This window comes from Aulostomus chinensis, chromosome 23 (assembly GCF_037954235.1).
Source record: "Aulostomus chinensis isolate RoL2024-O1b breed Wild chromosome 23, RoL_Achi_v1.0, whole genome shotgun sequence".
NCBI lineage: Eukaryota > Metazoa > Chordata > Actinopteri > Syngnathiformes > Aulostomidae > Aulostomus > Aulostomus chinensis.
The window spans coordinates 11,409,118-11,424,440 of record NC_141342.1 but is presented as its reverse complement, the minus strand read 5'-3'; the positions used below and the strand labels follow the sequence as shown (position 1 = coordinate 11,424,440).

At 39.7% G+C, this 15,323-nt stretch overlaps 1 protein-coding gene across 2 annotated transcripts in view; it reads left to right on the top strand.

The window, feature by feature from the left end:
- The window catches only part of ankfn1b (ankyrin repeat and fibronectin type III domain containing 1b), a 159,764-nt gene that overhangs the window by 10,111 nt on the left and 134,330 nt on the right, over nt 1–15,323 (top strand). Inside the window, exons 1-2 of one of the 2 annotated variants that reach the window (XM_086194515.1) lie at nt 1,908–2,191; nt 7,325–7,407. In XM_086194515.1, coding sequence (XP_086050641.1) covers nt 7,391–7,407 — 17 coding nt within the window. In that variant the 5' untranslated portion in view covers nt 1,908–2,191; nt 7,325–7,390. Of the gene's footprint in view, nt 1–1,907; nt 2,192–7,324; nt 7,408–15,323 lie in introns of those variants that run through there. The other variant, XM_086194516.1, reaches the window with a different exon arrangement.

The window sequence follows — 15,323 nt, the reverse complement described above, 5'->3', positions numbered from 1 at the left end:
AGGTATTAGTCTTGTCTTTCTGACTTCTTCGATTATGTTTGTACATGAATAGTGCTACTGCTACTTGTAAAGTTATGCTTTCACAAATAAGTCCCATTTTATTATAGATTATTTCTGTGTTTTAATCAAAGTTCCATCTCTCTATAAATATATATTTATGTCATATCGTAATCTTGGTTCAATTTGATACTGTTACTTTTGTTACTGCTGACGGGTACTACTTCAGTATTGGTTTCTTAGATTCATTTTTGACTGTTGCCATTAGGCTTAGATTAGTTTGACATACACTTTAACAAAGATCAAGTTTATAAAGTACTGTCACTGTTACTATTCATACCAGTACCAAACCTACTAATGGCAAAACTACTTAATCTACCAATTCGGGCAAACAACTTTACCTTCACAGATGTTGCTGTAAAGCTCATTGTAATAAGGTAGAATAAAGTAATGCATTATATGCATTATGCTCTTGAGGCTACCTGAATGTAGCTCATCAGACATGCATTTTTACTGACCTGATTTAATACACAGAAAAATCAATAAAGTTAAAATATGCAGCTCTTACAACTGTCTGGAAATCCTTTGTGTATGATATTAGCAGCCTATATGTTCAAGAATACTTGAATAGCGTTGTCTTTTTAAAAAAAAAAGATTTTATGTATAGCTGTAAAATTTGCTGACCCAATTTATGTGTAAACTAACAACAAAAAGAAAATATCTCATGTCACAGATTCCTTAAAAAAAAAAACACAAGACATCATGCGCTGTATTTTTTCAGAGTCTCCATAAGCCTACTTTAAAATCCTTAGTGAAATTTAGATGTCATTAGGGGGGAAAGGGTAGCATGTGAAGTATTCATGGAGTCTGGATTATGTCTCTTAATGCCGGTGTCACCCGCGTTGTTTGAACCGGAGAGGTTCAAAGGATTAGGCTAACCGGGCCAGTACTTCCATAATGACATAGCAGGGGGAATTCTTGAAACCCATTAAAGTCTTATTAAGATAATTGTCGTGTGCTCAATCAGTCAAAATAATTGACTGAGACTGTGTTTGTACTACTACCCCATAGAAAATAAGAAAGAGAAAGGTCATGACAGGTGAACTCTGGACATTTTTGGTGTGAGGTTTATGATTTGGGGGTGGACAGACACAATCTACTGTAACCTTAAAATACCCCTTCGGTCAAAAATGCAATTCTTGTCCCTACAGCTGAATGTTGTGAATGATACGTGCTGAATTTGACTATGTTTTTTCACGTTCATTGGCGAAACTGTACATTCTGTCTGGGCTCATCTGAAATATATTTCTCTCTTTCTTGTTTATGTCAAACAGATTAAGAAATGAAAATAAGATGCATGTCCAAAAAGGAACAAAAGGGAGCAAAATCGAATCTGTTCCCTCCCTTTCTTTAACTTAAGACAATTACCTATGCAATATAGCAGTTGTAAAGACCTCTTTTCATATGTACAAATATCTAAAAATATCCAAAAATATTTGTTTTTTTTAAGCCGTGGTCCTACAAGCAATAGTTGTCACATCACAAATATTTTGGAGATGGATTCTGGTACAAAATGTATCAAATCATAGTAATAATGTGGAACTTTGAAGCTTCCATTACACATTTGAAATATATAAATAAGTAGGAAATGAAAAAAGTATTTTATGGTCATGTAGGATTTTTTTTCAACGAGAACGAGGAGAAGATGATATGAAATGTTTTGTTTTGTTTTTTTTTTGCACAATGTCCGAACGCATTATGTTTATTAAGAGGGTTTCTGTAGTTCATGTGTGAAGGTGACTTTAATGATTATCTATCATAAATCCAAACAGACAGACAGCATGCGATCCACCTTTGGACGTGCAGTGATTTATACTGTATATCCTCAGGGTTGAATGAGGCGGAGCGAAGCATCACTTGATAGAAGCAGGCAGCGGGTTTGAGTGTGAGTATGGGCGGAGAGAGAAGTACCGCTGGACGGTGCCTCCCGCATGTCGTGTAGTGCTAATGCTCCTCGTTGTACCCATGTTGAGAAAATGTAAGCTTTCTACCGCATACGTCTTTGGGACTACCCGACTGAAATGAACTTCCTGACGGTGTTTTACTCCAACACGGCCCGGGAGGAATACTTGTGAAGAACCGAAAAAAAAAAAAAAAAGCTCTCCTCGTCCAAAAAAAAAAAAGAAAAACAAAGGTAAAGTTGTGAAGTTGTGAGCGTGAATTTATCTTCGGAACACCTTGTGCACTTGCCCGTTGGAGCGAAGCACAACTTTAAGTCGATAGTTTAGTATTTTGTTTTTATATATAGAAAGTTTCTTGCTAGCTCGCTTGAGTTAACTTTATTGTTTTCAAAGGCCAGTGTCGGTGCGTACACACTGTTGTCATGACAATGCTAGGGAAACCCAGCGCGAGGCACGTTGGGAGACAAAAGACACCAGCTTCAGCTTTGAGAGGTTTTTCTTCTTAAGCTCCCTCAAAGTTCACACATAGTTTAACACCAGTGTTGCTTTAATGTTCTGCTTTTTCGTTCAAGTATTAGAGAAAATAGTCTCTCGCTAGTTTTTTCTGAGTCAATGGGAAGACGAGTAAGAGCACTAAGGGGTCAGAAGGATACTGTTGGACTAAGGTGTGTCCTGTGTTTATACGAGACAGTTTGTGACCCTGCTAGTCAGGAAAGGGATGCTTTTAGTTGGCTCTTTGCTGTTTTATGCCCAACACACATGTGGAAATGACTAGCTTCCACAATAGAGAGTGAGTAACACAATTGTCTTAGGGGAAAAGGAAAAAGATGTGTGTGTGTGTGTGTGTGTTGCTGTTGTAGGGCTTGGGTGCACATGTGTGGGATGGGAGGAAGGTTGGGTCAGGGACACTTAGCATTGGTTATTGGTGAGGACAGGAAGGGGTATGTAGGGTTTGTGTCCCTAGTATCACACACCCAGACAAAGCAAATCTTCCAGCCACTGGCATGTGAGGCTACCACTGACAAGCAGGATAAGCTCTTCCCTCTGATGACTCATTATTATACTTGTTTGTACTCTTGTGCAAGGGAAATACTCACAGCTCCAGGTGCTTAAAGATGATAGCTACATGGAGCACTGCCAATCTTGTCACACAAATCCTAACATCAGCATCCTGTCCGATTGCATATTGAATCTGGGTGGCCTCAGATGTCCAAACTAGACTCAAAATACCTGTAAATGCAAAGTAACCCCGCTCTGAAGCGCCTTGTGTAAGGCATGGGTGCTTCACTTTGTGTAAATATCAAGGGGAAAAAAATAGTCCCCCATATTTTCAGAGTGGAGGGACACCTGCTTGATCCCTAATGGAGAATTTTAACTCTTAGGTTTTCTTAAATGTGTATGGATGCTACACTCAGGGCACCATGACATAAAAAGTTTTATCCTGTGTACATGTGTAAGTTGTTAATATATATTTCAATATTTGTCACCAAAAAAAAAAAAAAAAAAAAACAGATTCAGGGTCTTTTCCCCTTCTATAAAACCCAACAGTTTAATGGCTCATCTTGCACACATGGGCATGTACTAACTGCATCCGTTGTAAATGTTGTCTGATTTTTAATGTCTCTCCATCACTGTTGCAGTCCTAAGATACTTTTCCAGCTGGTAAACGCTTTATACATTGTAAAGAGCAGCTCAAAACCAATCAGAAGGAGTGGTTTCACGACTGGAATGTGATCCATGGTATCATTTGGATGGTAGGACGAAGAACATATCCAACCTACTCACACAAAGGCATGTCTGATGCTCTTGAAGTGGGGTGATCTGGCAAGAAACTTAATTTTGGACTGATGTGTCACACCTAGTGCATCTTTATCAAAGTCCGATATTTTGACAGTCTTACAAGAGCCATAACTGATTTTATTCACATTTAAGCTAACAAAGACTAACAGGAGGTAGCTAGCTCCACCGTTGCGTCCTGTTAGTGTACAGTTTTGGTTGTGTCTTCCCTTTCATGAGGCCTTTGAGGTTGCAAAAGCAAATGGCAGCAAGCAGACCAGTTCCAGAATTAAGCTACGTGTAATCTCAATAGATAGAATAGATAGAATCTGTAGGTCTGGAAGAAAATATCGGGATAGGGAAGCCTCTGATTTCTATTTTTTTGTTGAGTAGCTTTGACCAATAACATTTGAAGGGGCCTCGGTTGCATCCCCATAAACCGTCCATGTGGAGTGCAAAGGAGATGGAGTGCATTTAACAATGGTGTAGTAGTTTTAAACTGTTAGCTGAGTGTTAACTGGCTACTTTTAATACAATCCACATGTATTCGTCATCTTTCAACTCCATGTAAGTGTGTCAAGTTACGAACTGTAAACAGTGGACAGAACAAGACAGCTAGACTCTTCTGTTCAGTTGTTCTCAATTGGTGGAATGAACTACCCGACTCCATAGGATCTGCAGGGTCCCTTTCTTCTTTTAAGAGACATTTGAAGACTCAACTGTTCAGGGAACACCTAGATATTCAAATCTGACCCTTCTCCTTCTTTGTCCTCAGGGGTAGAATGAGTCAGAAGGTGTAAGACCCAGCTCTTAGTGAATACCTAGCTCTGACAGTGTTGAATATTGAATGTGCTGAATGTTGAAAGATATTGTTAAAGTTGAATTACTGGTTGTGGTCAGTTGTGGTTAAATTTTATTACGAAAAAAACAACAACCTGGCACTTCTTCTTCTTCTTCCACTAGATGGCAGCACCTGCAGCCACTCAATCTTGAAGCACTTTGTCGTACTTACAAAGGCTTTCCCTTCTGTCTAAAGTCTTCGTGGCTTTGGACAAAAGCCTCTGCCAAATGAAGTTGTAGAATTGTAGAACCGGATATCCACTGGGTAATACCGGTTCTTGTTCTAAGAGGCTAAGTCTTCACTCTAAGCTGATGGCTTCTGGTATTGAGGTACCTGTATTATTGTACTGTCATTTCATCAGTCAGAGCAGAAGAAAAATCAAAATATTTATTTGATATAGATACTACCTCTGCGAAATCCACAACACCTCCTTGTGAACAACAGCTAACCCATGTAATGACTAATTGCTTCTATGAAGCATGACATCATATTATTGCATTGATTATTTGCCCTGCCAAGGATCTGAGTCGACCCCCCCTCATGCCTTGTATGTTGGGGCATGCAGCAGCATCTCTCAAGTCTAGCTCACACCCGCAGGGCCTGTGAGCACACTGTTAGAGACGCATAAACACACATACACACGCAGGCACATGGGGCAACAGGAACAAGCCTACATCAAAGATACATCTGTTTCTTATGCATGTTTGATGGGACAGGCAGGCAGCGGCTGGCCACGGCACCGAGTTACAGCACATATTAGTATGCATGACTTGGTGGAAGCAAAGCTGTGAATGTGGAGGATGGCTTTAGTGGGAGCAAAGGAGATAGATATGTCAACTGTGTAGAGTTTTAAAAGACCATTCATTAAAAGAATATTATTCAAATCAGGTTACTACATGTTAGGGCCAATGAAGGCCAACCTGAAGAAAAACTGTAGCATTTTCATACTTGTGAGTAACACAAGCAAGTTAATAACGCTTCCTTTTGTGCAATTGTCTTTTGTCCCTGCTGTTTGATGTATTGTTGGCCTTTTAGCTGGGAGGAGTTGCTATAAGTCCTTTTGTGTGTTTGTCAGACTGTTCCCCAGATTTTGCCACTGGAGCGCTGCTTTTTCAAGAACTGTATTAGCTGATTCCCAAGACAATGATTCTGGCCCAAGGACATTCAGAGGGTTTTTCAATAGATTTCTCCTCATTTTTATGTCTAGACTGAAAAATTATGTCTAGGGAACATCATGTTGGGTTGAGCTCAGTCGGCTAATCTAAGATTTGTCACATCACGCATCCTGGCTTTGAACAGTCTCATATAGCTGAAAAATGTATACTTTTTTTTTTTTAACAGGTGATATTTTTTAATACATTTTCAATTAAGATAAGCAGAAAAGGATTTGAATTTAACTGCCTCAGTTTGGTTCAGGGGACTTTTGACTTAGTGGCACTGATTTCTAGAAAAGATGTGTACATTGCAAATTTAGGCTCCTTTTCAATGTAGCCTCACAGCTACAGATGCTATTTTGGCTTTTTGACTGCATCTGCTGTTGGATTCACGGTAGAAAAAAATGTCTCCATTTTATTGTCATGACTTTTATACAATACAGCGTGGTGTAATGATGACATTCCAGCTGTCAATATTGTGTAAAAACAGTTTTGGTATTTCACCTTGCCTGCTGTCCCTTATGACTTGCAAGGTGTTGTATATCTGATCTTCTGCCCTACAGTCGGTTCACATTAAGTTATCTTGTCACGTGAAGTATAATATTCACCTGATCTAATCCCAAGATTATTTTCACTGGAGTCCCAGTTGTAACTTTGGTAATTAATTTTTTTTGGTCACCATTTGTTACAAATATAAACTCTGATTTGTTTTCCTTGTACTGCTGGTTAACTCTCCACCAGAAGGTAAATTAGCATATTTCCTTAATTTTCAAACTACTTTTATAAGTCATCAGTTTTGAAAGTGACAGGTTAAATTGATTGATAGATGGATTCTTTCAACATTCATATAAAACTCAACTTCAGTCAGTGATGTCAGTCAGCACAGACCACATCAGGCAAGTGTGTAAGTAGGTGCATGTGAGGTTAAGGTCTGGGAGTTTTATAAATTGTGATTGGACCAGATCTTGGCAGAAGGAGCGTGGGTGGGGGGTTGGGGTGGACGCATGTCCCAAATACACCTGACGGCTACCTTCCAAAACACTCAGCACTTTGCATCAAGGGAGCGCTCTCTCGGTTTACCTCGACGGTATGTATCCCTTCTCACCAGATGTTCTGCTTAATTAACATGTGGGCTGGAGGCGAGAGAGGTGTCACCACCCATACACAGTTTATTCAGGTGCTGCTGTTCTGCATAATTACCTCACATCAACATGAATAATGTTAATCAGATACATGGCATGTTTCCTTGAGGGAGACAGTGTGATTGAAAGGTGTATGCGTAATGGTGATGGCGATGACGACGAAGAAAGCCTTTCTCATAGTTTGAATGTACTATTATGCTAGAGTTGCTTAAAGTGTAGCTGTGAAGAAGATGATCTACGTCTGTGCCGGAGGGAAAGCTCAGGCTGTTTCCATCACAAATCACACAGTATGGAGGCATTTCTGCAACTCAACACCTCCAGATGTGAGAAGCTTGCAGAGTCCCCGAAAGAGAGAAAGAGGGGATGATAGATGTAGGGGGGAGACAAGGCTACAGTTAAAAAGTTTTTGACGAGTGAATCATTTTTTCCCCTGTCTTTGCTTTATGTTCTCAGGTCAAAGTCAGGACTGTAAGACAAGTTTTCTCAACACAACTGCCACTGGAGCTCCATGTTACTGCAATGGAGCAACTCATAGAGTAAGTGAGATCATATCTATATTTGCCCGACACTCTGTTTTTACACAGTTTTACACAGTCTGCTTTATTGTGTTTACTAAATGAACTTCCTGTCTCTATTTCGGGGCTTCCTGCGACTGTTGTTGTGCATGCTCCTACTCTCGCAATGCCATGCACATATGGCATTATCTTTCAAAGACATACAGTAGCAGGCATGTAAATGATGCACAAGACAGTAGCAGATCATTCCAGCCCACTGGGTCTTATGGATACTGAAAAATATGGCTTTGAGTTCCTACATTTAACTTGTTGGTTGTTTCTCCAGCCAAAGCTTTTATGATTTAAGGGACTTAACAGCACTGGCTTTGAGGTTGGTAATCGAGATTGAGGATGAGCTTAAGTGAGGACATTTTACTGAATGAAATACAACATGTGAACACTGATTTTCTCATCTCATCAGGGTATGTTGATGAAACGCTTGAGGTTGAGAGAAGTCTGCTTATAGCTTAACAAGACCGGTTTGCAAAAGATAGCTGTTTGATTTGATGAGTGGAGTTACTATGGCATGAAAGTCTTTCAGGCGTAGTAAAGTAATCCCACATAGTATCATATATTCATTTAAGTTGCACACGCCAGCCTGTGGAAATACACACACAGTTACATTTAAACTTACACAGAAAGAAATGACAGAGTTAGCATAAGGCTAAGCATTAAAGTCATGCTCAGGAGGATTGATGACTGAGCTGCCTGCATAGGGGCAACCTTACACTGTCGGGGGATGGGGAGCAACTGAATCTAACCCTGCATACCCCAGTCCTTTGTGGAAGACCCTCTAAGTCAACATTCATTCTAGATGGATATTCTGACATTCTTTTTACGATATAAATCTGTCTTGACGTCGGATGTCTGCATGACATACGATTTGTGGATTCCAATTATCTGTTCGTCTGTCCATGTTCAACCATGTAGCTGAAGTCAGATCACAGGCAGCCGTTGCAGCAGGAGATCCCAAACTTCCCTGTCGCTGGTTACATTAAACAGCTCTGTCCTGTACACCCCAAGGCTCTCCCAGGCCAGCGTGGAGATGTAATCCCTCCACCTGCTCCTTGGTCTTCCAAGGTGCCTGTAAAAGTTCCCAAGGGAGACACTTGAACCACTGACTATGCTTCTCACTTTGTACTTAAAGTCAAGCTCCATACATTATATACATAAAATGTTAGCATATATTAAAGTAAGAAGTAGTTTGTGGAAATATGAATATTTTTTTGCCAGGAGGGCTGTTTGGTTGTGCTCTCACAAAATCTACGGTGGTTTAAGTTCCAGATGATTTGGAATTTGATTTATTGTGGTTGTCGACTTAAACAAGACTTTTGAAATTCATATTAACAGGTTTGTTTGGACAAACAAGGGGGAGAATATTTGCAGTCCCTTCTAAAAAAAATCTTGATTCTTTGAATGCATAAATTAATGACAAATCAACCAAACTCAACAGATTATGTGGGGGCTTTGAGTTGGAAAATGTTGCAATTTTTGTTTCTTTCTAGAAGTGATGATGATTCTGTAAATTTTGCTTGTTCGCACAATTTTACACCCCCCCCCCCCAACTCCCAGCACCGAATCCTGGAGGAATGAGGTTTGCAGCTCATAGAATTTTTTTCCTAAATAGTGTTCGGATTTAAGTCCCCCGTTCAACAGTAATGCTGCTTGCTAAATAGTTGTGGTATATAATGCGACAGCTGTTCATATAAACCCATTGTGTCCATCTAAATTTCTGTTTGCCTGAAACCAGATTTGCCTCGTTCACAACATAGTTGCCTTTCTGAAATGATCCCTTCCCCTCTTCTCTTTTGTTGGCGCTGCAGTGGCTGGCCGCAGTGTGATAAGAACCAGGGGTTGAGCCAGTTCTATCTCCTTGGCTCTCGTGCATGCTCATTTTCTTTCTCCTCCACAACACACTGCAGATAATAGAAACTGGAGCATAGACATTGTGGGACTGGTGTGTATGTGCATGTACAGCAATTGTTGGTTTGTGATGGTGCCTTCAAATATGAATCTGTGAATCACACTCCTTTTCACCTCATTATACCTATCTCCAGTAGATGCAACATTTATAATTCAGAGCCTGCGACTGTGCTGAGGAAGAGATGTGTGTCTTTTGGTTCCTACACCCAAACCTGTCAAATGAAACCAGTCGTTTACTGTATTTCGTATTCAGCTTCCCTTGTGTCTTGTAGTGACTGGGACACATGAGTGATTGTTGCCTCATTATACAACCCCCTGAGCTCCCATACCAACGTGACTCTTTTCCCCTGAATGACGAGGGTACGCCTCCAATCTGCCTCAGCAGTGCCGTGCCCAACAGTAAAGTGACAGAGAAGGGTGCCTGACTTGTTCAACTCTCTGGCCTGTGACTCACTGGTGAGTCACAGCAGCAGGGAAGAGGCTATAAATGAACCCCCATGCATGTGCGCGCACACACACACACACACACACACACACACACATTCACTCATGTGAGTGCTTTTAGTCTCAGTGTTGGTGTTCATCCTCATGTTTGTGTTTGTGGAGTTAAGAAAGTAGTGTGTATGTTTGGGCACATCTGGTTAGTGTGTTCTTGGTAGACAGAAACACATCATCATTTCAAATAATTAAAATTGAGTGTCCTATTTTCTTTTTCATTTCAACCACGAAGAACAAGTCTGTAACTGTTTGACACTTGGTACAATTACTCCTCTGTTGACTCAGCCTCAACAAGCAAAAATACAGCTGGAGGCACCAAGGAGGGGGCCAGTGTCGCCACGGCAAAAACTTTGACTAAAAGCACAGCACATCAAGTACGAATAGCAACTTTTTTGTCAGTCAGCCAAAGATTTGTGTTTGCTTCAGTGGTTGAAAAATATTTTTTTACTTGGTTTGTTTTATTCTTTTTTTTTTTTTTTTTTGTAGATATACACAACATTGGATTTTTGGCCGATATCTGATTTTAGACCTGATTTGGCTGATATTTACCGGTGCCGATTTTACACGTGCAAAAACATGTCTATGGAGTATTTACTTACTGCTATTACGACTACTACTACTTGTCACTTACTTTTATTTTTTCCTTACTGAAAAACGCATGTTAACATCAAATTTGAAAAAGTAACTCTTTTCTTTATTTTTAATTTTTTTTTGGAAAAGCCCATAAATCATATATTTACCTCCATAGAAAAGATAAAAAACAAAGTATAGGTCAGCAAAACTGGGCCAATATGAATATGGGCCATTAGACTGATATAGCCATACAAGAAAAGACCAATATCTGCAGTTACGGATGATGTGCTCATTTCATGCATCCCTAATATTTTTGCATATCCTCAGGAAGACCTTCTGAGTCAGCATTACATGTTTGGTTGTAAATGGTGACATGTGATTTGACGTTGCTGCTAAATGCTATTTATGTGATGTGATATTGGATGCAAGAAACATTTCAGCTGAATATTATGACAGTAAAAGGAAAATCTTCAATGATGAAGATGATGATGAATGTAATTTGGCTCAAAATGCAGCAATCAGCCACTAGAGGGTGACACAATCATTAGTTTCAAACATGAACCGTTGAGTTATTGTGAATGATGGCAGGAGTTTCTCTGTCGATGGTACCTCTAGCATTCTCTTTCATGTTGTCATGTTAATTTATAAAGTAATCACGGTTACAACACAATATTGCATATATCTACACTTCAGTAAGGCATAATGTGAGTCTCATTCACATGCCTCATGTCTTTTCTGTTTCTATACTGAGTTCCAGCTTCTATCATTGTGAAGGATATTTGTTCAGTCAAAAACAATGAATATGATTAAATAAAGTAAGTTGTTCCTAAAGCAAATGTTTCTTAATATTATATTGTACAGCTTGGAAGGTACACGCAGATATTGTGACCTCTTTTTTTAATAGTTGGCTTTTAATTGTCATAAAATAAGCCATCATGACTTAAAACGATTCTTAAATGAAAGAGAACCAACTTTTTTCTTTTTATCAACACTACACCATGCACCTCCTCATTCAGTGTTTTTTCCTTATTTTTACTACTTTCCACATTGTAGATACATACTGAAGACATCAAATACATGAAGCAAGATATATGGAATTATGTAGCAAAGAAAAAAATTGTTAAATAACTAAATGTGTAGGCTGCACGGTGGTGCAGTGGTTAGCACTGTTGCCTCACAGCAAGAAGGTTCCGGGTTCGAGTCCTGGCTCAGGCACGGGATCTTTCTGTGTGAGTCTGCATGTTCTCCCTGTGCCTTAACTCCAGAATAAGCCATAATACAGTACAAAGAGGAATGATGGACTGCGCAAAAAGTCTGTTTAATTGTATTGGACTATACTTCTAAATGGAAGCATCCCTTTCCTGCATTGCCAATTGCTCCACAGGGGAGAAAGCTATCGATGGATATTGATTGAGAGATTTTAATTTGTAACCCATGGTGTGTTCCGTGGTTTATATTCCCTGGGGGTCAGTTATTGTCATCACCATCAGCTGTTTGGAGTTGAAACGTTAGATTTCTTGTAACCGATGAAGCTGATGTGCTGTTGCATCACAGCTGGGGTCTCTCCTCATAGTACTGTCGTGGCAGTCAAACTTCAAACGCTCCAAATTTTACGTTGAAAGCGTTGAGAAGCTTTTACTGTTCCAATTCATGAATTTCCCTCTTTGTCTCTGCTCACATCATACCAGTCCCCCTTTTTTATTGAATAGATTCTAAGCTGGCAGCTATGTGATGGGATTTCAATAAACTTACTCACACAGTTCATGAGGAAGTGCAGCAATGACAACGTTTTATTAGGAGTCTTCTCCCAGCATGTAAGAATTTCAAGAAAATAAGAGGCAGGGGCTGCTGCTACTTAGAAATCAGATTTTTTGTTAAACCCCGAGTGGCAAATGAAATTTAAAAAACAAAAAAAGATTTACGCTTATTCATGTTGTTAGTAAACCGTTAGGCGTACCACTTGGGCTGTAGAGTTGAGATGTGGAAGGGCTCTAATTGGTCATCTGGGGCTGAGCTGTCGGATTAAGGCTGCACAAACAAGCTGATGTTAATGCTTTACACCACAGCAATTTATGGGTCATTTTTAAAAGATGAATTCAAAAGAGTCAACTGTCTATTCATGATGACATAATTCTTGTTTCCCATCCCCTCGAATATTTCCAAACCCCTCCAGTGAGTAAAAGTACTCTAGTGTAGCTGCTGAACTTCAATCAAAAAGAGAACTTAAGATTCACAGCAGACATTTTCCTTATATTGTGAAAGGACATTTTTGAGACATTTGGGAAATTTGTAGTTGTTTTTTTGTGTTGAGTAGCAATCAGTGAGTTTACATGCACATTTGCAATTTGATTAGGACATTTAATTGTTGTCCCAGTGCACAAGAAACAAAAGAATAACTAGTTTATTGGTTGAAGTCTGTCGGCCATCGGAATGCTAGATAGCGGAATGTCTCCCCTCAGCTGGTTGCAATCAGACTCTTCCTGTTTACCTTTTGCATCACATACATAGGTCAGTCCTTCCAGAAAATTTTATAAATTAATTCAAAATCAGCCAAACTCCACAGAATATGGAGTGGCTTGTGTATTTTCAAAATTCCTGCACTTTCGTTACAAAAAGTGGGAGAATGTTGCGATTTTTGTTGATCTGGGAGCCACCATTTTGTAGAAGTGATGTCAGTGGTGAAGCGTCGTCACCTTGTGCTCACATTCATGTGAAAACGGTGAAGAAAGCAAACCCCTCTCATCAATTACACAAGATTTATACGACCTTAAGAGATTGCCCTTCAGCTTTTGTGCGTACAGTACTGTGATTAATTGCATAATTTTTCTAATAGAACACCTTTTTTGTGTTGGTTATTGTTAAAAAGCACCTATGTTCTTATTTCTTTGCAGCAGAGCTCTTTTTGACAGTTTAGAAAATGAAATTAATTGAGAACTAAAATATTCTCTGCTCTGTCTGTGTTGCAAATAGATCAGAAAAGAATGTGTTGCAATTTTTAGAAAAGCAACAAAATCAAGGATTTATGACAGCAACAGTCACACAGATAAAACCCACAACAGAATCACAGAGGGACTGATAAGTAAGCAAGTGGCATCCCCATTTGCGGTGCACTTCAATTCAAACACGCTTAAAGAAAAATGGACAACACTGTAGTGCTGTAATTTCTCCTCGTCTTACCAGAAAGGATGATGCCTCCTTGACTGCACTGTTTGAGTTAGCCATATGGGAAACCTTTACATCAGGGTTTGCTGGACTTATTGGGAATTGATGTCAGACCAGTAGGCTTCCTCTACATCAGTGTTTGCTTGATTTATGTCACAGTTTAGTCCTTGAGTCGTGTTCATATTGTGTCCATCGTGAGTCATTCATGCTGGGTGAAAAGCGGATGCATGCATTTGAATAAGGAGGACAGATTATTACTGCCTCTCAGGGAATCGCTGTGTGTTTGTGTGCCTGTGTGAGAGAGAGAGAGAGAGAGAGAGAGAGAGAGAGAGAGAGAGAGAGAGAGACTCTCCATAGTTGTGTGAACAGCATAGCCAGAAGGTTTCATGTCCGTCTCTCTCTAGACTGACATGATCTCAACACACTGTTAAAACCATCCACAAACACTCACATGTACTTGCTCAGAATAAAGCATCCTTGATCCTTTTCATTTCCATTTAAGGGGTTTTCACACCTGCCACATTTTGTTTGGTTGATTTGCAGGCGAGAATGTGACAGTAGCACTCCGGTGAGTGCCAAAGGTGGACCAAACACCAAAACCACCATGAAGAATTGGTACGCTTCCTAATGGATCATGGTGTGGTTTGTTTGAGGTGTGAAAGGAAACAGGCCAAATATACACTACCGTTCAAAAGATTTAGAACACCCCAGTTATTCATTGCAGTTCAAGTCATGCAAGTCTAATGAATATCTTGAAATGGTACAAAGGTAAGTGCTGAACTGCCAGAGGTTAAAAAAAGGTCAGGTTACCCAAAACTGACAAATAATGTATATTTCAGAATCAAACAAAAAGGCCTCTTTCAGGGAACACTAAATGGGTTTAAAATTTCAAGCTGTTTTGCAGCAATGAAGATTGATCATTGAAAGCTGGTGCTATTTACTCTGACAGGTGTTCCAACTTTTCTTGATTGCTTAAAACCCCCTCTGTCTTCATAAAAGCACCATCAAAAGGCACTTAGAAACTGGGGGAAACTGACAGGGAGAGGTCTGGCAAATCCAAAGCCACAACTGAGTCAGAGGACAAGTTTCTGAGAGTTAACAGCTTGCGGCTCACAGAACAACAGCTTCAAGTACAGCTTAATAGTGGTCACTGTAAGCAAGTCTCAGGAGGACGTGTGATGGTCTGGGGCTGTTTTGCTGGATCAAGGGTTGGTGGCTTGTACAGAGTGAGGCACATTGAACCAAAATGGCTACCACAGCGTTCTGCAGCGCCATTCAATACCCTCTGGCCTGCTCCTAATTGGTCAGGCGTTCTGGACAGAAGAGTGAAAGCAAAGCAACCTACAAGTGCCACACATTTATAGGAACTTTTGCAAAAGACTTAGGAAGAACTTCCTGAAGAGTATTTGAATTTTATTGTAGAAAGAATGCCACAAGTGTGTTTAGCTGTTATATCTGCCAAAGATGGCTACTTTGATGAGTCCAAAGTTCAGAATACATTTTGGTGTATAAATTGATTCCATGATTTCCTTTTTTCTAAGGAAAAATTGGGGTGTTCTAAAACTTTTGACTGGTAGTGTAGGAAAGAATTAAAAAGGTGTTTCAACGCTAAAACATAGTTAGACAGTTCCATGTGACACCGCAGGTCATTTTATAATGACAGTGGAAATTGAAGTTGTGGATACAGTTGCAGCAATTTGGGGAGTGGAAGGTGAGTAGGTTAATAACATAATTTACATATA